This window comes from Aspergillus multicolor (genome assembly GCF_047715735.1).
Source record: "Aspergillus multicolor strain CBS 133.54 unplaced genomic scaffold BDW74scaffold_41, whole genome shotgun sequence".
Classification (NCBI taxonomy): Eukaryota; Fungi; Ascomycota; class Eurotiomycetes; order Eurotiales; family Aspergillaceae; genus Aspergillus; species Aspergillus multicolor.
Genome location: NW_027395992.1, coordinates 229,477 through 250,075, shown reverse-complemented (window position 1 = coordinate 250,075; position 20,599 = coordinate 229,477). Strand labels below are relative to the sequence as shown.

General features: G+C 48.1%; 6 protein-coding genes across 6 annotated transcripts; 3 read left to right on the top strand and 3 right to left on the bottom strand.

Moving 5' to 3' along the window:
* Window positions 1–4,037: 4,037 nt before the first annotated feature.
* Window positions 4,038–6,794, bottom strand: BDW74DRAFT_162458 (uncharacterized protein). Its single transcript, XM_073725960.1, has 4 exons — window positions 6,570–6,794; window positions 5,724–6,506; window positions 5,579–5,652; window positions 4,038–5,495 (listed from the first exon to the last, which is right to left on the bottom strand). Exons 1-4 carry the CDS (start codon window positions 6,709–6,711, stop codon window positions 4,701–4,703), a joined length of 1,794 nt encoding a protein of 597 aa, XP_073578886.1. The 5' UTR covers window positions 6,712–6,794; the 3' UTR covers window positions 4,038–4,700.
* Window positions 6,795–11,126: 4,332 nt separating this feature from the next.
* On the bottom strand, window positions 11,127–11,915 carry BDW74DRAFT_183112 (uncharacterized protein; the record flags this gene model as incomplete). The annotated part of the gene is made up of 1 exon (XM_073730431.1): window positions 11,127–11,915. The coding sequence occupies one exon, from the start codon at window positions 11,913–11,915 to the stop codon at window positions 11,127–11,129; it is 789 nt and encodes a 262-aa protein (XP_073578885.1).
* Window positions 11,916–12,602: 687 nt separating this feature from the next.
* BDW74DRAFT_183111 (uncharacterized protein) lies at window positions 12,603–12,954 on the top strand (the record flags this gene model as incomplete). The annotated part of the gene is made up of 2 exons (XM_073730430.1): window positions 12,603–12,699; window positions 12,761–12,954. The coding sequence occupies 2 exons, from the start codon at window positions 12,603–12,605 to the stop codon at window positions 12,952–12,954; spliced, it is 291 nt and encodes a 96-aa protein (XP_073578884.1).
* Window positions 12,955–13,196: 242 nt separating this feature from the next.
* On the top strand, window positions 13,197–13,811 carry BDW74DRAFT_183110 (uncharacterized protein; the record flags this gene model as incomplete). Its single annotated transcript, XM_073730429.1, has 1 exon — window positions 13,197–13,811. One exon carries the CDS (start codon window positions 13,197–13,199, stop codon window positions 13,809–13,811), a length of 615 nt encoding a protein of 204 aa, XP_073578883.1.
* A 453-nt stretch (window positions 13,812–14,264) lies between these two features.
* Window positions 14,265–16,462, bottom strand: BDW74DRAFT_162457 (uncharacterized protein). The gene has a single exon (XM_073725959.1). It carries the CDS (start codon window positions 16,153–16,155, stop codon window positions 14,623–14,625), a length of 1,533 nt encoding a protein of 510 aa, XP_073578882.1. The 5' UTR covers window positions 16,156–16,462; the 3' UTR covers window positions 14,265–14,622.
* Window positions 16,463–16,989: 527 nt separating this feature from the next.
* On the top strand, window positions 16,990–18,372 carry psoB (hydrolase psoB; the record flags this gene model as incomplete). The annotated part of the gene is made up of 1 exon (XM_073731796.1): window positions 16,990–18,372. One exon carries the CDS (start codon window positions 16,990–16,992, stop codon window positions 18,334–18,336), a length of 1,347 nt encoding a protein of 448 aa, XP_073578881.1. The 3' UTR covers window positions 18,337–18,372.
* Between the last annotated feature and the right edge of the window lie 2,227 nt (window positions 18,373–20,599).

Sequence of the window (20,599 nt, the reverse complement as noted above, 5' to 3'; positions counted from 1 at the left end):
AATCTAATCTTTTTAAAACTTACTTTCCTAACTTATATATTAAAGATAATTAGCCTTTATATTAAAAGTTTAATAAAAGTAGTAAATATTAAACTCCTGGAAGCTATTATACTATAGGATATTATCTTTATCTAGCTTTACAGAACTAAGTATATTAGTATATTTACTAACTAGTTTAAGGTGCTTGATAAGTACTTAAAGACTTACTTCTTAACTACCTAAACTAAAGTTAAGTACTTACTAAATATATATAACTTCTGGTGGGACTGCTTAATAGTATTTATATAGTTTTATAATATATTAAAGTAATAAAACTAAATTTTTAAGCATGCTTTATTTAATCCTGCCTTAATTACTGCGCCTTTTTTTTAAATTGCCTAATTCTGGATATTAACAGTCTTATACTCTAAATTAGTTAATAATAACTTATTAAGTAGTTAGCAAGTGTTTAATTTACTTATTAAAAGATTTAGTAAATAGTTATAATAATCCTTAGATTAATAATCTAAGAGACTTATTATTTAGCTTTAAAAAAAAAGCCATGCTTATAAGTTTTAATACTTTTTAAGATTAATCTTTAAAAATAGACCCTGCAGAAAATAATAATATATTATAAATGCCATGTTATATCTTAGTATTAAGAATTAATCTTAAAAAAATAGCGGCCAAGTCCTAAGCAGTTAGTTAATGCTTTTAAAGTGGTTAGTAAGTAATTACCTATATATTATTTAGAATTTATATTAATAATAATACCATGGATCCTAGTGCCGTGAATATGATTAAAAAGTATTAGCTAATAAGAAATCCTTTAAATAAGGCTAAAGACCCGCTTAAATAGTAAATAATAACCCTTAGTAGAATTAATACTGGTAAAGACTTAAAGTAATATAATAACTAGTAGGTAGGTGGTTAGTAATTATTTACTAAGCAATTAGGATATAGTACTTACTTTTGCATTAATCTGGTATAAATATAGCAAAAAAAACCTTATTAATCTTTTTAGAATAAATTCTTTTATAAGATATATTAACTTTAAAGGATAAAAGGCGTGAAAGAAGCTAGATTTATTTTTAAAAAGCATATAAAATTATAGTACCTTAAGGACTATAATAATATTCTTAGATATAGTCCTAAGCACTTGATTAGTGTTTAATAACTAGGTGGCTATTACTTAGTAAATACTTACTCTTAAGTTTTAGTCCGTGTTTTAAAGAAATATAAGACCATTAATATCCTGTTTATTAGGATAAGAGATTAAACATTACTTTTAAATTATTACTGCAATTTAATCCTTATTATAAAAGCTAAAGTAAATATCTACTAGTATAAAAGTATTATACTGTAAACAAAATTCTTTAAGCTATAGATTTTAAAGGAATTAAGCTATATTTTTAGTTATTAATTAATTCCTAAGTAACTTATAAGTACTTACCTGTTATTAAATTAGGGTCCTAAATTTATTTAATAATCCTCTTCACCCCTGCTAGTATTCTTTCTGGTGGCTTGCTTGGGGGTGGTGGAGGATATTTATAAATTCCATGTAATATAAATAGCATATATGGATATTAATCTGTATCTATAGGCACGAGAGCATTAAAGATTATATTATAAGTAGTATGCTTTAATCTCCCAGACCCCTAAGAATAATCTTAATCTACTAATTACTTAATAACTACTTATAAATTAGTTAGGAAGTGCTTACCATAGTATTTTTAGCAGCTTAATAAAGGTTTAAAAACACCATATTTTTTAATAGCTGGCAGGATCTTCTTATTAAAAAGATTCTTAAGAAACTATAAGTTTATAGCTATATGCCCTTAAATTATGCCCCTATAATATTTAATTAAACCCCTATAGGACCTATTTATATAGCTAATAAATAATATATATTCTTTATAAATATTTTAAGTACTTATTAGCCACTCTTTAACTACTTAAAAAGTATTTAATATATATTATTTAGTTATATTTTTTAAAAATTACTTTGCATATTAGGAGTTAATTAACACATGCATGGCCTTTTTTAAAAAAAGTAATTTTTAATTAATAATAACTAAAAGTATATAAGTACTAGATAGCTGGTTAACAAGTAGTTATAATACCTATATATATTATATTTTTTAATATTAAATTCTAAGATCTGGGTATCTCTCTAAAACTTTTGGATTTCTTGCCAAGTACTTTTATTAATAGATAAATAATAATAAGACTATAAAAATAGGCTAAGAAATTCACATGCATAAATCCTAGAGCATTTTCATGTTTATTTTTTAGCTTGGCATTTAATAAATAAACAGTAAACAGGTTACTTTTATTTAAAAGGCTGTTATTTTATATATTAAATCTTAAAGTACTTAGCAACTACTTATTAAGCACTAGGTAATTACTTACCTTTTTAAAAATATTCTTTATTTTAAGCTGGGTTTATTTTTTAAAAGTAATAATATATATATAGCTATGTAAATATATTATAGGATATTCTAGAAAATTATTAATATACTTAATATTTAATATTATAAGACCAGAAGAACCTTTAACTCTTATAAGTGGGATTAGCATGTTTAATTTTTTTAAATAAGTAATTAGCAAGCAGTTTAAAACTAATATATAATATTAAACTATACCTGTATATTAAAGCTAACATTAGCACTTAGCTTAATAAAATTATTATTAATATATACTAAAATATTTTTAAAGCTTAAAGACCCTATTACTTTAAATACTTGGTAATTAATTAACAAGCGCTTTAATATTTATTTATAGTCCAAGTGTAATAAACTAAGTACAGAAATTAAATTTTAAAGGCAGATTCCAGTATTTAAAGACCTCATGCGGGACAAGTCTGCTTAATAATAGCCTTGGCGCTCACGTGTTGGGGGTCTAGGTCGCATGAGCTCACCGCTTGGCTCATGCGACCTGTGTACACGCTTATGACTTCGGTAGTTGGAGGCCTTGAATTACTAAGAATTCTCTGCCTCAGGTGACAGACTGACATGGCGTCACGTGATATACTTGCAGGTGTATTGCTGGTCGGAATAAAACCTCATGTACCGCGTTGTTAAGAGAAAAAATAGAATAATAGTCAAGAGATAAAAAAGCCCTTTTATTTATGCTATTTTAGAGAAGAGTCTCTGCGCCTTAGTAATAATATTGCAGCCCACTTATCTTCTCACTCCTTCTCACCCTCTTGTCACCCACTTATTACCTACTTTCTCACCCAAGCAAAAAACATCACCCAAATCACTCGCACTTACCCTGTGAGCTAGTGGCAACTACGGATAAAGCAGTAACTAGTCCAGGGCTTGTGTACTGTTTAACCGCGTTCAACCTGTGGCTTAAGTACGGCTGAGCGGACGGGAAGCCCTGTTCTCCACACCCTGTGGTCGTATGTGTTTGTTAGATAATGGATATGGCTTGTATAGACATGGTTCTTGGCGCCAAGATAGCCTCAGCAGAGGAAGGGAATCATTGCACCGTGAGAGCAACTGCATTGGGTATTATCTAGAAGTTGAGGGCTTTTGGGTTCTCGGGAATTTATGGCGACTGCACAATTCATACCATTATTATTTAGATGCAAATGTGCGGTGGGTGGTAGAGCTTGTACTTTCCCAGCCAGAGGGGAATTACCTACCGTAAGTTAGGGTTGCTTAGGCGGCCGGGACTTGCACCATGCTTTCTGACCATGGTCATTATTGCCTGACTATATGTACCTCAAAGAGGGGTAAAGTCTTAGGATATGACAGCCGGATTTCTCGACCCAGAGTTCTCTGTTAATGTACCCCAAAATTACGACACACACCTCAAGTTGCCCGTTAACAAGACCGTGTTCATAAGAAAAAAAAAAAAAAAAAAAAAAAAAACATGCAGAAAAAAAACCTTTAAATTTCACGGGTCTAGCCCGTGGAAAAAAAAAAAAAAAAAAAAAAAAAAAAAAAAAAAAAAAAAAAAAAAAAAAAAAAAAAAAAAAAAAAAAAAAACAATTTGGAAGCCATAATCCGCTCTTGGTTCGAAAAAAGCCGTTCATAGATAGTGGATATGTACCCTCCCCTTCCCCATTTCAGTCTTAATCAACATGCTTGCCCCCTCCGAGTTCCAGTGTGGGACGACCAGTTCGCGAGCTGAAGGGCTAGGAGAAGGTTCAAAAGGTTCTGGTGAAGCCCGGCGAGACCAGAAATGCTGGCATTATCATTTCCTGTGGCCTTGCTATCTAGCAGTTTCTGCGACGATTGAGTGAGAAGAGCACGTATGTTGTCGAGGTTGTCGGGACTGGCGAACGGAACATGCTGTCCGCGCCGCTCAAGGTGCAGCTCTCGAGGTATTGGACTGGGCTGGAACGCGGTATCATGGCTGATGCATGGCCATCAGGTCGTTCCTCGCGCAAGCATATTTGGTGTGTCAGCTGTTTGATATACATTTCCCTCGCCTCCGACCCAGTCATCTTCCAGAAGAGGAGCCTCGGCATAGCAATTCACGTGCTGCAGGTGTCCTGTTCGATCGTTTTCGTACATAAAACGGGTTGGAGATTGAGAAAGTACCATACAGTACACAGTGGCTATCCTTCGGAAACCATAACAATAACAAGACATCATACAAGTCAAACCAGCACCTAACAAACAAATGTAAACAAAGCAAGCAAAGAAAGGGAACAAAACACATTGCAAGACCCCCAAGGTTCGCAAAACTAATCAATTACTCGCTCATCAGTCGCTTTCGTCCTTCTGTTCCTCGGCCTTCCTTTTCATCTCCATAATCTTCCGCTCCTCAGCCGCCCACGCTTCCAGCAGCGCAGGGTTTCGCAGACACCGCAAGACAACCTCTCGCGCGGCAAACGTATCCTCAAGACAGTCATGCCCATTTCGTCCCGTCTGAATCCCCAAGCCCAGAAACCGCTGCATGAGCACTTTCAGCGCCCAGTGCCTCCTACAATCCTCACCGACCGCAAGCCGCGTAATGACCGCCGAGTCGACAACGAGGGTGTGGACTATCCGCAGCACAGCAAGGTCATTGTTCAGCCCATGTCCGATGAGTACAGTGTGCGCGTCGACAAACTGCCACAGCAGGCTCCGCGCAGCCCTCCAGCCACTGACCACCCTTCCCCGCCGCGTCATCTCCCTCATAAGCGCCGCAGTAACCCCGCTGAACTTGGTGCGCCACGATATAATCCGTCCCATTGGAGCAACATACGTGTCGATGAGAACCTCCCCGGTCAGGAAATCCACCGCGCACAGCCGGACAACCTCGCTTGTTTCGCGGGCATTTGCCCCCAGCACGCCGACCATCTCGCAGTCGATGACGACGGCTTTCCGCGCAGAAGGGTCAGGGCTGGATCTGGATGTGGATGTGGGCGTCTGCTGCATCTCCCGCAGCTTTGCGTCCGGTGCGGCGAAGTCGTGTGCGCGGCGGACAATGCAGCCGCCCTTGTTGCCGACGCGCGGGCAGTTGGCGCACCGTGCGTCATTTGAAGCGCCGCCGCCGCGGCCGCGGATTATTCCTCTCTGAAAAAAATAAAAATAGGTGTCAATGAGCAGGTATGGTAGACATTGGGCCAGAGGACCTCGCGTGAAGACTGGAGACGTACCTCAAAGGACTTCTTTGCGGGGTGGAATCGGCAGACTGACTCCGCTGCGTCGGTAGTACTCTTCCGTTTCACGACTGATAGATAGTAGGGTAGGGTCAGTATATATTGTTCTTGATTTTGGTAAAATACTCGAGGATTCGCTCACCTCCGCAGTCATTACACTTCCTCGTCATGTCTATCTCAGTGGCAGATGGCGGTTGCGTCCAGTAGTGCTCGGCGGATAGGCATTCATTGGAGTGGCACTGTTGTTGGAGAGAGTGGAAGAGCACACCGCGCTCGCGCGGGAGGATCGGTGACCATGGCTCCAGCACTTCGACTTCGGCAAGAGACTTGGCGCTCTCAGAGCCGGAATCGTCGAGGTCTCCTTCATCGTCCATGTCTGCCGCCCGCAACTCGAGGGGAGCAGCGTGGGCATCCCCGTCCATGATAGGCCCATCCGGATCCGATAACCGCTCGACCCAAACGCACCCCATGGGATCGTATGCAACTGAATCCGATGTACCGAAAATCTCCGCTAGAGAGTGTGGATGCTGCAATGAAACATAGACCTGCTGGGTCGTGGGGTCAAAGAAACCTGCTGCAGGTGCCTGGGACAATGCATTCGGATATCTTGGCTGGAGTTGCTCCCAGTCATAACTAAAGCCCGAGCCAATTAGTATAGTTGACGGACCAAACACCTGCCCGTGCGGGACTGCGACATCGACGGTCGCGTTAAGCGCCGGAGCTGGAGCCTTCTCCGGCCTTGAAGCTGGCGGCGGGGGGGAAACGACTCTGTGTTTTGGGGAGTCCCTCATGTGATCGCGCAGTGCGGCTGCGTTTCTGAAGGTCCTGTTGCAGGGGCTGCAGGTGGCTTGTTGGGTTGAGATAGTCGGAGTTGACTGTGGAGCGGTCGCGGTCGCGCTCTCACGGGGGGGTTGTGGAGGGGTAGCTGCACATTCATCAGTTAGCTTCGTGGCTGCGAGTACATAGCAAACATCCAGATGGATCATACCTTGCTTCTTCGTGTTTCCCTGGTGAGTCTTCGAGCTGCGACAGTGCATTCGTAGAGCGTTGGCGTCGACAAACGACCTCTGGCAGGGACGGCAGAAGACCTTATCCGTGGCCGAATCTGTTGCTTGTTGTCCTTTTGACATTGCAGGTGTTGTTAGAGGGAAAAGTGCCGTGGTCTAGATGGGGGTGTATATGCTGGAAAGTAAAGTACGGTATGGTATGGTATGTTCTGGAATTTTCAGGCCTTTACTACGACACGAGATCCTTTTATATATCCCCAGCCCCGACACCTCAAGTACGCCTACATCCCTCGAGGCAGATTCAGCTCAATACCCCGCATGACAGCCTTATCGCAAACAACAAACCCTGGCCAATCAACCTACGGAGTACACCTGTGGGTTGTGGCGTAGTAAGCGCTGAGGCGTGCCTAAAGTAGGGCTGCGATTGGACACGAGGGACCGGCTGCTGCGGCACGGCGCGTTGCATGTAGCGCCGCTGCTCGAGCCTCGGTGTGGCGCATTTTGTTGGTTTTACCAGTCACGAGATGCGTGGATAAGGCTATTTATGATCGATAGATAGCTAGGGTAGTTGCGGTTCGAGGATGGCAGTTAACATGTCAAGAGGACTGGAATGTGATGGCAGAACTTTACTAGGTTAGACAGTCTGTAGCTCTACAACAGAACATTCTAATCTTCATGCAGGGGAGGTAGCGGTTACTAATGAGAGTAGGAATCGTGACTTCCTGCGTAGAATGTACCAGCACGGTCAATAAGGCTTGGATGATATCTTAGGGTACCTACATATGTAGACTCTCGCGCTATCCCAATTTGTACGCCTAGAAATGGAAGCCTAGATACATTCACGAATATTGTTGAAACGATAAACAAAAAAAGAAAAGAAAACAAAACATCGCAACGCTAGGGCCGCTGGTAAAGTACCTACATCAAGAGATGAACAGAACCGTACCTACCGTACCTACCCTATCGCTTCGCCACCTGCATATCAACAAACTTCCCTTCCTTCGCGGGCCGTTCGTAAGACAGATAGCCCTTATCACCATGATCATCATAAGAATCAGAATCAGAGTCACTCTCCAGCATGTGTTCGGCCAATAACCTTTATTTTCCTCAGTCCACTCGAAGTCAAGCTCGATGACTGTGGACGACACCCGCACAGAGCGGAATAACTGCACATCGACTCCAGACAGAAGAGCGTACTTGTCCATGATGCCCGTGGCTCGACGGTGGTGGGACGCGACGTTGTAGAGGCTTTCAGGCAGCGGGAGGCGACGGCCAGATACAAGCGCCGCGGCATGGTCGTTGATATCCGTGTCGGCAAAGGAGGTCGGGTTCAGGCGCAGAGTCAGGTCCAGGTACGAGATTGTATTGGGCGCGATGCTCTCGACACGGAAGCGTTTGCCGCCGTGGTAGAATGTGTGCTCTACGCCGCGGGGCAGGAGGATCTGGACGAGCTGCTCGTGGCTGAAATGCACGGCTGCGAGGAAGAGGTGGTTGGTCTTTGAGCCTGGGAGGCCCCATTTGGAGGGGTCGACGGTCCCGTAGGCTCGGGACCAGCGGATGATGCCCATGTTGTGGTCCAGCATGAGTTCGAATGCGTCCATGTCGTCCTGGTCGACTGCCAGGCGTAGGGCCGTGTTGATCCCCGAGTTTCCGTTGTGGGCGAGAAGGAGGTTGAGGATTTCAGTGCGTTCGGGCGAGGGGTGATTCATGTCCGTTTCGATGTGGTCCATTAGGTTGTACAATAGGCCACGCGTATTCAATTGCCCACGCGAATTGACGTGGCCACTCATACTGTTTGCCATGTAAGATGGATCGAACATCGGCGAGGCAAGCAGAACCTCGAGGAAGAGGACTTGGCGATCGTCGACGGCCGAAAAGAGAGCCTGGGACATATCCTCGCGGAAAAGATCATCCAATGGATCGAAGTAGTCGGCGTAGTTCTCCAGGAGCCACTGCGCGGTGGCGTAGTTGCGGTGCACTGACGTCTGCTCGAAGGCCCTGGACACGACGCGCGCGGTCAGGTTGACGGCTTTGCAAAGAGGAGCATCACGGCGAGGATATCTAGCTTGCCGTAGGCTGAGACTAGAAACGTTGCTGTCACCACATCGTAGGGCGGCCGCGCGGAATAGACCTGATCGAAGAGCTCTGGTGTAACTAGAGGCACCAGCAGCCTAGCAACGTCGAGATCCCCCTTGCGCATTGCAGTTTCAAGCAGAAAGACACCGAAATTGGGGGAGCCGAGCATAGGGGCATCAAGCAGGTGCACGAGCTCAAGTTCCAAGTCCGGGACATTGCCATGGTGCAGGGCGTGGTCGGCCAGGAGGGCGTGTAGAGTTCTGTCAACGGACTCCGTATCCCAGGCTCCAAGCATAGTCTGAACCTCGGTCCTACCAGGCTTGTAGTGCTCAATGACGTTGGTCGAGATCAGCATGTCGGTGTCGTTCCAGGTACCACGGGCAATGGTCTCCAAGAGCTGGGTGAGGACCGCATTCCGCTGATCCCGCTGACCTTGAATAGGCATGACAAGGCCAAGCATCTGCGTCACGAAGGCCTTGAAGTAGGATGGACAGAGAATTGGGGATTGCCAAAACTCCCGCAGGAGGCGTTTCTTGAGCTCAACGGATGCACGCGACCATATGGAGGGTTGGAGATGGTGGTTGCAGTTGTGATTGGGGTGGCAGAAGCGGGTATGGGTATGGGGTCCACAGAAGGCCATTGTTGCTTCGCCTTGAATGCGCAAGCAGAAGAGGCGGGTCGTCTCTTGCTCAAAGTCGCCTGTTCATGGAGAGTCAGTTAGCTTGACAATGACCACTAGTCTAGAGAATGCTTACGGCTGACGAGACGAAGGGTCAGAGCATCTGAGGGTGAGCACAGGTTGACATATTCTTCTAGGATCATGTACTGGATCTCCTTTGGGAGGTGGGGGAGGTCAGGCAGTAGGCCGGCCATCGTGCCTGATCGCAATTGCGAATGCGAATAGGTGTAGCAATAGCCATAAGAGCTACAGAAGACAAACGATATTGTCCAAGAAAGGTAGTTAGAGATGAAGATGAGGGAAAGGTTATGGAGGAGATGGATATTGAGGGCACAGAGAGATATCATATACCGCTAGGAAGGGCTTCGGGACCGAGTCCAGCTCCAAGACCAGCTATAAGTGAATGACAGATCAAGAAAACTGGCCTCTGCTGCTTCCTGAGGCCGCCATACTTTTGTGAATAGACTTGAGGGTCCTGAACATCACGGAACGTGGTCAAGGATGAGGTCATCGACAGCCGCAGCAGCAGGGGAAGCATTCACCGTCGGGATAGAAAGCATCCAGGACCATCAACGATCCTTCCAAGTAGCCTGACACAATCAACGACCAACTCGTTGACTCCTCTAACAACTGGCAGAATTCAACTCCACTTCCTGCCACAATGCCATTGGTCGTCACAACGAGCCCGCTTCCAAGATTTTGGACTTGGCTTCCCGTAGCTCAATGTAAGTGAGGAGCCGCACCTAGGTACGTCTAGAATAAGAAACGGATGTAAAATCGTTTGTAGTGATGGCCATTGCGCGGTGGCTTAGAAGGATATAAGAGGGATATCAGAGACAGATACGACCCAGAAGAGACCGATCAAGCACAAAGCCGATGAAAATGGTTCTGAAAAAAGGGGGAGCTAGTCTAGTACCGGGGACTGATTTCATTAGGATGGGGTGAGCAGGAGGCGATGACAGGGAAAGAGACGAGTAACAGGATAGAATGAGACGATGTTGACACCGTGATGCGTTTAGATGAACTAGCAGGAGGATCAATTAGGAAAGCAAAGCTACAAACTGGAGCACTTCTTGCGAAGGCGCTGGTGCTAGTGTGCCGATATTGAGCCAACACAAAGTAGGTACTGGTATGATTAGGTGGTTAAGGAAAGAACGAAGGGGTTGGTTGGTAGGGAGGTTCGCTTCGAGAATCGCTCTGCCATATCTCACTCCCAGTCAACGAGACAATTACCTAGTACTTGCGCGCCCTCTTGAGCAAGAGGATTGCTGCGTGCTACGAGTCTACAAGGTGAAGATTTCATTATTTTCGCCCGATGGACAATTCTCGAGTTTATTGCGGGATGAAATGCTACCAGTGCAATACTTATTTGCCATTAGCCACTCTGATTATTGGAATACCCTGATACGGTATGAGTAATCAAGAGAAAAGAGATCATTATAAGAGAACGTCAGCATACCCCGTGTCATGACAACCGCCACGCCATGAGAAGAAAAAGGGAACATCGTCAACGTGATAGGCCCTGGTCCTGATGGCATCGTCAGCGATGGTATTTCGGATCTCATACTTGACTTTGGCGATTGGACCCTCGAGATACTGTATAATCTCGTCCCATCTAGCAATTTCTACTGCCTGGGCATCGGCGCCCAGGGAACCCGTCTCGTTGACTTTCGCGTCGAAATACCTGTTCTCTGCATGACACAGAGCGCCTTTCAGCAGAGCAGCAAGGTAGCCTCGAAACCTCGTGTGCACGCGTTCCAGCCGCCGCTGTCGAGGATGTGATTCAGAGAAGAGTCTTTGAACAAGTAACCAGATACGGGATATCGCACTGCTGAAAGAGCGCGCCGAACTTGCGCAGGATCTTGACGATCTCCGGACGTATGGCCCCCTCTTCAGTGCAGTTCTCTCCCAGTCCAGAAAGCCGGAACCGGGTACTGCGCGCAGTGAAGTCGTGACCATCCTTCAGAAGGCGGATAAGATCCCCAGTATCCCCGTGATGGATTGCGTAGTGAGCCAACATGATCTTGAAAGTCTTCTCGAGGGGCTCAAACGGCATGTACCAGAATTGAGCCTCAAAATAGGTAGTGTCGGTGTACTCCACGGGTGCGAGTTCGGACGAGTCAGGGCTGAGGTAGTACAGGAACCGAGTCCCCATTTCGCTGGAGGCTGCAGTGTGGAAGAGCTTAAACTGAATCTCTGGCCAGTTCTCCTCGTCATCGTTATCCCCATTCCACGTCTTAGCAAGTGGACGCATTTCGTGTATCCAGCTGCTGAAGTTGCAGGGCTTGGTTTCGTGATGTCCGAATCTGTGCTGGAGGTAGAGCAGCTTGAGTCCGCAAGGAAAGCTTTCCCAAGGGTTGTTCACGTCGATTTGTATTTTGTCGTGACGGAGGTTGGAAGCCAGGTTCAAGCCGTCCTCACTTTCCAAGCGGGGGCTACGGATGAGCTTTTCGGTGATGACTTCATCCCAGACACGATTGACCAGGCGGGCGCCGAAGGTGTCCTTCAGGGGGTTGTCTTCGACGGCGTGTTTGATGACCATGTAGAACAACCCAACGGGAAGTCTCTCCATATTGTCGGTGGGCACGAGTTGGTTTCTGGATCAGAGGCCAAGGATGAATCTGTTGAGAAAGAATGAAGGGAGGATGTGGTTGATGGTAAGTGGGGTGGTTACGAAGGAACGATGGTTACACTTATACTTGCTGAGGAGAAGATGGGGATTGACTGCAAGGACAGCTTGGAAGGCCAAGTCCGCTTCATTCAGTTTACGGATGCCCAGAGTGAATGAAGCTCCACCAATTTGCAGACATGCCCTGATCACTGTCAGCTTATGTCTGGTAATGCACGCACCCTGTGCCCCTGGTTAGGGCTAAGCCCCTAGAACCACCTCAAAGAGGCTGCAGTCTGGAGTGCAGTTCTGGAATGAGCATGCAGTGAATGACCGCTTGTCCAGGTGATTGAAGGCCTATGGTGAATCATGTCCCTTGGATTGCCAGCAGCGTCAATAAGATTGGGCATATCGTCGTTTTCCTCTGATCTCCTTCATCTCTACGTCTATGCATATCTCTCCCTCTGCAACAGTCCAGTCTCTCTACGCCCGTTTCAATATTCTACCTTCATCTATCTTCTCATGCTGCTCTCCTTCCTATATCTCTTCATCTTTTGATATTCACCTTTCTGATTAAACACCGACTGGTCTCCAACATCTGTTCTCTCCTCCTATCTTTCACATTAGACAAAAAGCCAAAGGGGTCTCGACATGGAGAAACTACCGCTGGAGATCTTTACAATGATCATCGAGCAGGCCGCCGATGGTAACCCTCTCCTTGATACTCTCAAGGCCCGCCTTGTCAACCGTAAGTCGTGTCGTCCCCGAGGTGTTATTTGTAATTTTAAGCTGATGCCTGGATACTATAGATGAATGGAACAGAGTCTTCACCGAAACCTTGATTACCAGCCGCAGTCTGGAGGTCAACGGCTTTCAAATTCACGACCGGGCGAGCTTGCAGTACAATCATCGCTTTCAAAACCTCCCTCGCGAGTGGAAAATCCGCTACCTAAAGGCCAATGTCAAGAATTTTGAAAAGGAACCCTACAACTTCTCTCACTGATTCACCGAAATGCGCGACATGGCAATTGCAGAAGGGTGGGATGGAGAGAAAGTCGTCAGACAACTCCTCGAGGTAGTCGCCGATACCAAAGCAACCCCTCGCCTGCTCTTCTTCGACGACAACACCCCCGAAGCAAGCGGCGCTGAAATGAATGCTCAAGACAAACAGGCCTGGCGTGAACAGGTCTGGTCCATGCTAGATCCAGGCCTCCCTCGTGAATCCCACAGCTTAAAGAGCCCCTAATGCATACGCTGGTCTACCTGCTCGCATACTACGCCATCCACCACGGAGACACCAAGCAACTAGAATCCATCCTCAAGGCCGGCAACGACGTAACCCGCCGCAGCTTCCGCTTCCGCATCTGGCCCTTTGCAGAGACCGGCACCGTCGCAAACCCCGACATCGCTGCCCTCCTGACCAAACACGGTTTGCCACTCCTCTTCAACGGTACCAGCACCGTGACTGATACCAAGCCTACCTACCACATAAACACCGCCTACGTAACCCCCTACATCGAAGCTGCCAACCTCGAGGGCCTCAAGGACGCAGTGTCCTCCCTGCGCAGCAAATTCCGCGGCCTCATGTGGCGCGTTGTGAAGGGCGCGCTCGCCAACGCCGAGAAGCTGCAGAGCCAGGCAGGTACTGACCCCTCCAACCCAATCAACGCCGAGACCTACGCAGACCTCCTAAGCTGCATCGAGCAGTTAAGGACCGAACTGGAGCGCGAGCGCTGGTATATGATTCGCGATTGCCATCCGGATACGGTGTGCACGGTATATGAGTCTGAGGCGCCGCCGCATGTTTCTGGAGCGCAGATGGCTGATGGGCGCTGGGATGCTGTCGTAGCTTCGATTTGAGGTTGCTAGGCGCTAGTTGCTAGTGCACACTGGTCTATGGGCTTTTACCTTTGGCTGACGGTGTCTCTGTTTTTGTTACGTTTCTCACTCTTCTGTTTTTATCCTGGGTATGGTATGGTCTTGTTGACATGTACTGAATCGGGCTGTTTGGACGAGGTCTCTGGAAGTCCGATGCCACGGATCTCTGTTACCTAGGTACCTAGTCATACCCCAGTATCATAGTTTCATAGTTTCAAGCTTCATTTCATCCCTTTTACATATACCGTTGCGGAATTGTGCTTCCAAACCCCCAAAGCTGTCGGGTTAATTGATTCTGTACATGGTGGTAGCTAATACTGCAGGTCCTTGCCTGGCGCTTTAACCTTGGAACTTATGGTAGCCCTAAGTGGGCTCAAGGCGTGCATATGACTAAGCCTAGAACCAGGCTGGGTATCGTAGGTATTTAAACGTAAAGTAAATGTGTAGTTTAGGTGCCGTTGTACGATGTCGAATGCAGCATGCAATTTACATGGTACCATATTGCACCTCTTAGAGAAGATGGTTAAGCTAAGCACAAATAGGGCACACACAAACACTGGAAGGCTTTTGGCGCAAGGTAGAAGTATGCGAACATTAAGATGATCCACGGGGCACCAGTTAATAAAAACAAGGGTGAGATAAGCTAAACTGCTTCGGAGGCATGAGCGATACTCTCCATGGCCTGGGGTCAGAAGACGCCGATCAGACCAAGCCACACTCTCCTGCCCCGGTTTAGCGTTTATCACCTCCCACCTTAAGAAGAAATAAAAAAGCTCGGTCAATGAATTAATGATCAAGGCCCGCTCAGAAACACAGCCGCCTTCCTAACCCTTCTGGCCAGATATTCGGGCTTCACGTTCACGTCCACTTCCGAATTCGAACCAGTAGACATCCATATGGGCGATGGTGCTGGTGCTGGTGTTTTCTCCAACCCCAGGCCCCGGTATTGTCCCATACCGCCACCCACTCTACTAGTACTACGGGTAGGTCCTTCACCCCCCGGTCGACTGGGAGTCGGCAATCGAAGCAGGGTTGAGACGCGCAAAAACTGTCCTCGTATCCAATCGCATTGTCCAGGTCTCAGAGCTCCCGCGAGTGAGTGCCCGTCGTCCTCGTCATCAGATAGAAGTGTCAGGAGGCAGGATAGCGGACTCATGATGTGCCAGTGGCCTTGGGCGATGAGATGGCGCTTATGGTCGTTGCGCCCTGGATTCACTGGGAGAGACGAAGGTGGAGAGGGAGAAGCAGGGTAAGTTGGAAAGATGATACCTGGATCCGTGAAGTCGTGCATGCTCGAGTGGTTAACCCGATTCCCTAGGTAGAAGGGGACGCTGTGGCAGAGGGAGTCGACGAGGCCTTGGAGGGTGTGCCTGCACTGTACAACATCCGCTGGGTACTCGATAATGGCGTTAAGCCTATCGGGTTGATCTTCCTTGAGTGAGTTCAAGGCCAGGATAATCTTCACCAAAATGAGGCGCTGACAGCGCCAGAAGTTCCACACATTGCCGATCTGGCACGAGGGGTATATTTCGGCCGTCTCTTCAAAGGCATTTACCACGATTGATGGGTCGAGATCCTGCCCTGCGACTTTCAATGGCGTCCAATGAGCGGGGACGCTCTGTGCCCATGAGACGAGCTGGGCGTCGAGATGCTGCGCCTCGGCTTGCAAGGCGCACTTCATTCTTGTTGTGACATTCTGAATGGGAGGCACGGATCTACAGTCGCTTAGAAAAGAAATGTAACTGGCCTGCAGCTCAGCGACAGACGTCCCTATGAGATCCAGCGTTGAGCTAGGGTTATCGGGTGCGGCAACAAGATCTTTTTCTTGACTTGCTATCAAATCGTACGCATGGGGCCGCAATGGCCTTTTCTGGCGAAGGGCACTGGACACTTCATTGTGCAGGATATATCGCCGGACGTACGCGGCTACCTTGTTGTTTGTGGGATCGTCATTTGGGTCACGGTTCGTGAAAGGTAGCAGAGACACTGCGCCATCATGGTGGACCCGTGTCGCGGCAGAGCGCAGGCCAAAGATAGAGGCTAGATTCTCGTATAGCTGCAGCGCTAATGCGGCTAATAGGGTTGCTGTTGCTACCTTACCCCCTTGCCGCTGTGAGCAGGTGGCTACAGAGCACCGAAGAGCCCCGACGGCTTGGGTGTATATTTTCTCTGTTTCTTGAAGGTTCGCCGCTCCTCGCCAAAGGGACAGAGTCTTGGAAGCAAGAGCCGACACAGCGAGTGAGAGAGCCGAGTCCGCTGGCTGTGCGTCGTACTCCGGAACCAGGATCTCGTAGAATCCTCGCGCGGACTCCATGCCCCGGCCCATGAGGGCATAGTTGCCCAGGAAGAACGGCACCGCGGTGTCGGGGGAAGCCAAGCAGTGTAACGATAGGGTAGGGCTGGCGTCCTGAGACTGGATTAGGGCTTGCGGTTTTACTTTTCCCGTTCGCTCCAAGGGACTTCCAGAAGCGGGCTCATTGGCGCTGAATTTGTGGCCCTGGTCTTTGAACTTGAGGGTCCGACAACCAGGCGGCGTCCTGTACCCTCCACATCTCAACTTGAGGCGGCGACATGTCTGGCATTCAGGCTTGGCTTCGTCGCATTTGACTCGTCGCTGCCTGCATGTCGTGCAGCCTTTGGAAGGTCCACGGTTGACCATGTTGCGATGTAGCCTACTGGTCAATGTGTGACGATTTGCTGGAGGGGGATTCTGGAAGTGGAAATTTTGTTGCGATGCGAGATGGGATATCTAGGGGCGCGGCTCTCGTATGCGTTTAAAAATGGAGAATGTGAGTGCCTACGGCTGAGCTTTGTCATGACGTCGAAAGCCATGGCGCCGACCCTAAAGCCTCGGTTTGACCAATGGAAAGCCGCCATCGCATGCCGCATACTGGATTAGGGCTAGAGGCTGTCAGCGGAGTGGGCTGGGCGTCAAGGATCGACAGCAACTCAACTTAATGTCAAGCCGTCGGCGCGAGGTTTCTACTAGAAATGGTTTAGCTGCCGAGAGCGGTTTCGCTGCTTCCCAATATGGTAAAAAACCATCTGCCTGGACACCCTGACGAAGTATAAAAACACTGGCAACACATCGGTTGCGATGATGGATAAAAAAACCAGTCCTTCCTGAGCTACTCTACCTGACTATACACTTACATCAGTCATGAGATCGTCTTTTTTCGCTGTTCTAGCCGCGTGCTTTCTCACTGCCTTCTTGCTCGGTAGTCCAGTACTTGCAGCCAACAATACCGATCCAGACCCTCCCACATTGCCCCTAAGCACAACCTCCAACTTCAACTTCAACTTCCTCGTCGGTCTGAGTAATGCCCTAAGCGGAGGCTCCGACATCGGCCCCATCCTAGGCGTAGCCCAAAAGACCGAAGCCGCACCAGGCAACTTCTCCTTCTACACCGAAGCATTCCACGAGCTGGCCCTGTCAACAAAGGCCCAAGCCGAAGACCCAGAGAACGCATTCGACCCAATCAATGTACGAGACACCTGGTTCTCAACAGCGCATTACTTCCGCCGCGCCGACGAAGTCAACCACCGCAACTGGAACAACCCTCAAATCAACAGTTTCTGGGATGAGCAGACGGCAGCATTTAACAAGGGCATCGCCGCGCTTCCTATTCCAGGAGAGCGTATCCAGATCCCAGCTCCGGATGGTAACTTCACAATCGAAGCAATCTGGTACGCGGCGTCATCATCAAACACCACCAAGCTCCCAACCCTGATCATTGGAAACGGCCTCGACGCCGCGCAGGAAGATTCATACCACCACTTCGTTGCGCACGCCCTAGCTCGCGGCTGGAACTGTTTAACCTACGAGGGACCCGGGCAGCCTACTGTCCGACGAACCCAGAACCTCGGCTTTATTCCTCAATGGGAGCGCGTCGTCACGCCGGTCGTAGAGTACGTTCTCTCTGAGCACGCAGACGTCGTGGATACCGAGAGACTCGCCCTGCTGGGTAACTCATTTGGCGCATACCTCGCCGGCCGGGCGGCAGCATTTGAGCCGCGGCTCTCTGCGCTAATAATGATCGGCGGGCCTTGGGATGCGTATGATGGGTTCACGAAGCAATTACCCTCTGACATGGATCTCCTGGCAATCTACGAGGCAGGCAATTATGCGGAGTTCGACAAGACGGTCCTCTCCCTCCGAGACGCGGACGAGCTCCCCGCTGACGCAGCATGGGGTCTCGACTATGGCCTGTGGGCAATGAACACGCAGTCTCCATCTGAATTCTTCAACATTACGAAGGAGTATAATCTCGACGATGTTCTTGACCGCATCGAGATGCCGGTGTTGATTGCAGACGGTGAGTTCGAGTTTGTGTCTGTTGGGCAGGGGGAGAAGGTTGCGCAGGCTATTGGGGCTAATGCGCAGCGGCATCTGTTTAATGGGACTGCTGGGTATCATTGTCAGACGGGGGCGTATCAGGAATTTACGAGGGTGTTGCATGCTTGGTTGTTTAAGACGTTTGGGAAGGGGCATTCGAAAAGTGCCTGACACAGATTTTGAGGGTGGAAAGGCAGGTATAGCAATGGATGTGATTGAGGTGGATGGATTCTTTGCTGCTTATTACGACTTTGCTGTTTTGTTTTTGGTCGTCTCTACCTGCTGCGTTGTTTATTTTGAGGTTTTGTGGATAAGGCGGAGGATATGATTACACTTTGGCCCTGCCCATGTACATCATGATATATTGAAGATGGAAAGGTGAATTATACTGTTTATTCTACTATTTGAGGTTGTTTCGACGACGGTTCTTCTCGTACAAAATACAAAGAGGGGATTCTTAACGCGATGCATGTTGACTATATATTGACAACGATCAACCTGTTTCAATGTCCTAGGCACGTAGTTTGTTTACAGAAAATGGATTTCAGTAACCTACCCACAGCATCATAGTAACAGCTCCCTGGCTCTATGCTCGATGTAAATCTCGTCGCGCCCCGTCCTCATGTCGCGATTGCGTAGGCCAGCCTTGGCGGCAGCTCCTCCTCTCCGGGTCTTCCCTCTCCTTAGGCCCCTGTTTCTCTTCATCCACTGCGCGCATCCCAACAACAAAGACAGGAACTTTTCATCTCCATCAATTGGGTTCCATCAATCTGCGAGTTGCTGCTATCCATTCCCCACGGTTTACCGGCTCAGTCACTCGCAGAAAGATGGAAAACACGCGGGCGACAGTCGCTCCACCCTCGCCGTCCCCGGTTACCGACTGCAGCTAGACGCTGGCTTTGCCCAACGAAAGAATGACCATGCTCTTTTCAATATGTCGCTCAAACACGCTCGGCGCGCAGTTAAGGTTTCTGATAAAAGCCAAGCCATAGCAACAAGCAATCATGGGGTTTGTGGCGTGCAGCTAGTTTATTTAGTTTACCCTCGAATACAAGAAGTGGCTAGCAACTCTCAGGGTCGAGTTACTAGCCTAGATCATAGCTGAGAGCAACGCAGACGCCTAGATACCTGTAGGCCAACACTGGAGAATTCTTGTTGCTGCCCTTGTGTGCTCAGCCTCAACTGCGTCCAGTCGCTGCCTCACTCGTCTTACCTCGCGCCGGCCTCGCAGAGAAATTCAAAAACTCCTACGAACCGTTAATCGAGACCAGTCCATTGATTCACCGTGTCGATTTGATGCCTAGCGATGTCCCAAGATCAGATTCCGGCCATCTATACCCAGGCAATCTCAAAGTACCGCGAACTCGCCGACGAAGCTATTGCTTTCTTGTTCCTTACATCATACCCATCAAAGCATTTAAGTATAACTTCTTTGTTGGTCATATCAGCATCTTGATACTGATATGATACTAGTTCCTCCCTGGCCTAGCGTACTCTAATCGGCCCGTTGTTCTTCCTGTCACACGTAGGCCAGCGGCGTAGTGTAACCATTGGCTGTCGTTGGCTGCCTGCTTCTGACACTAGCTTAGTCCTGGGTTGGTAGCAAGTCGGAGACCATATAGGCGCTGAAGGCTCCAGGAAAGGAGGTCTTTGGGAACTTGTACCTGTACAAATTCTATAACAAAATACAAGCCTCTACTTAGTCCAATTCATTGCCTGAACACTCGTACGCTTACTTAGTAGTTATTAGGTAAATGCCCATTACACTGGCTACCTTAATCAAGCGGTTCTGGCTACCTTGAACAAGTGGTTCTGGCTACCTTGACTGGTTCCATCCTCCCTACCTTAATCGAGCTGTTCTGGCTACCTCTACCAGGAAACTAGAGTGCCGGGAAGAGAAATAGGGAAACCAGAAAAGAGACGGGGAAACCAGATTCCAAGGCTGCCAAGACTGCCTTGTCCAGATAGTGATGCGGACGTAAACTAGGTCAAAAAAACAAAAATCGGCAGGGCCTCCACGTGAACAAGGCTGTTTATAACTAGGTCTGTTTACCTTTAAAAGAATGCTCTCGACCTCGCGAATCCCCCATGTTAACCCAGATGACTTCCATTGGCCAGCAGGCGCCGCGGCGGCGGCGGGAAATCTGGGGTCCGGCCGAAACGTGCGGCCAGCGGGTCATAGGTCGAACCCCTAGGGGCAGGCCGTACCGGAGGGCAGTATGCTCCGACAAATTCGATATATCATGTGATTTGAAGCTGCAGGCAGACTGCAAGACCACTTGGGCTATTGTGATTGGTGCTTTTCACGCTAGTCTGGGGCGGGCATCCCCCCAGCCCCAAGAGAGGGTCAGTGCAGCAAGCTGAGGATGCGGCTCTGGTTAACAGGTGAAGAAACAGTCAGATCCCCCGGAGCCTTGGGAGAACAGTGAACAAC

Excerpts from the sequence above, each read along its gene's own strand:
- BDW74DRAFT_162458 (XM_073725960.1), bottom strand. The coding sequence starts at position 6,711 with ATGTCAAAAGGACAACAAGCAACAGATTCGGCCACGGATAAGGTCTTC. Across the intron at positions 5,653-5,723 it reads GAAGTGTAATGACTGCGGAG|TCGTGAAACGGAAGAGTACT; the intron begins GTGAGCGAATCC and ends ACTATCTATCAG. Across the intron at positions 5,496-5,578 it reads CCGCAAAGAAGTCCTTTGAG|AGAGGAATAATCCGCGGCCG; the intron begins GTACGTCTCCAG and ends TATTTTTTTCAG.
- BDW74DRAFT_162457 (XM_073725959.1), bottom strand. The coding sequence starts at position 16,155 with ATGGGCCGGGGCATGGAGTCCGCGCGAGGATTCTACGAGATCCTGGTT.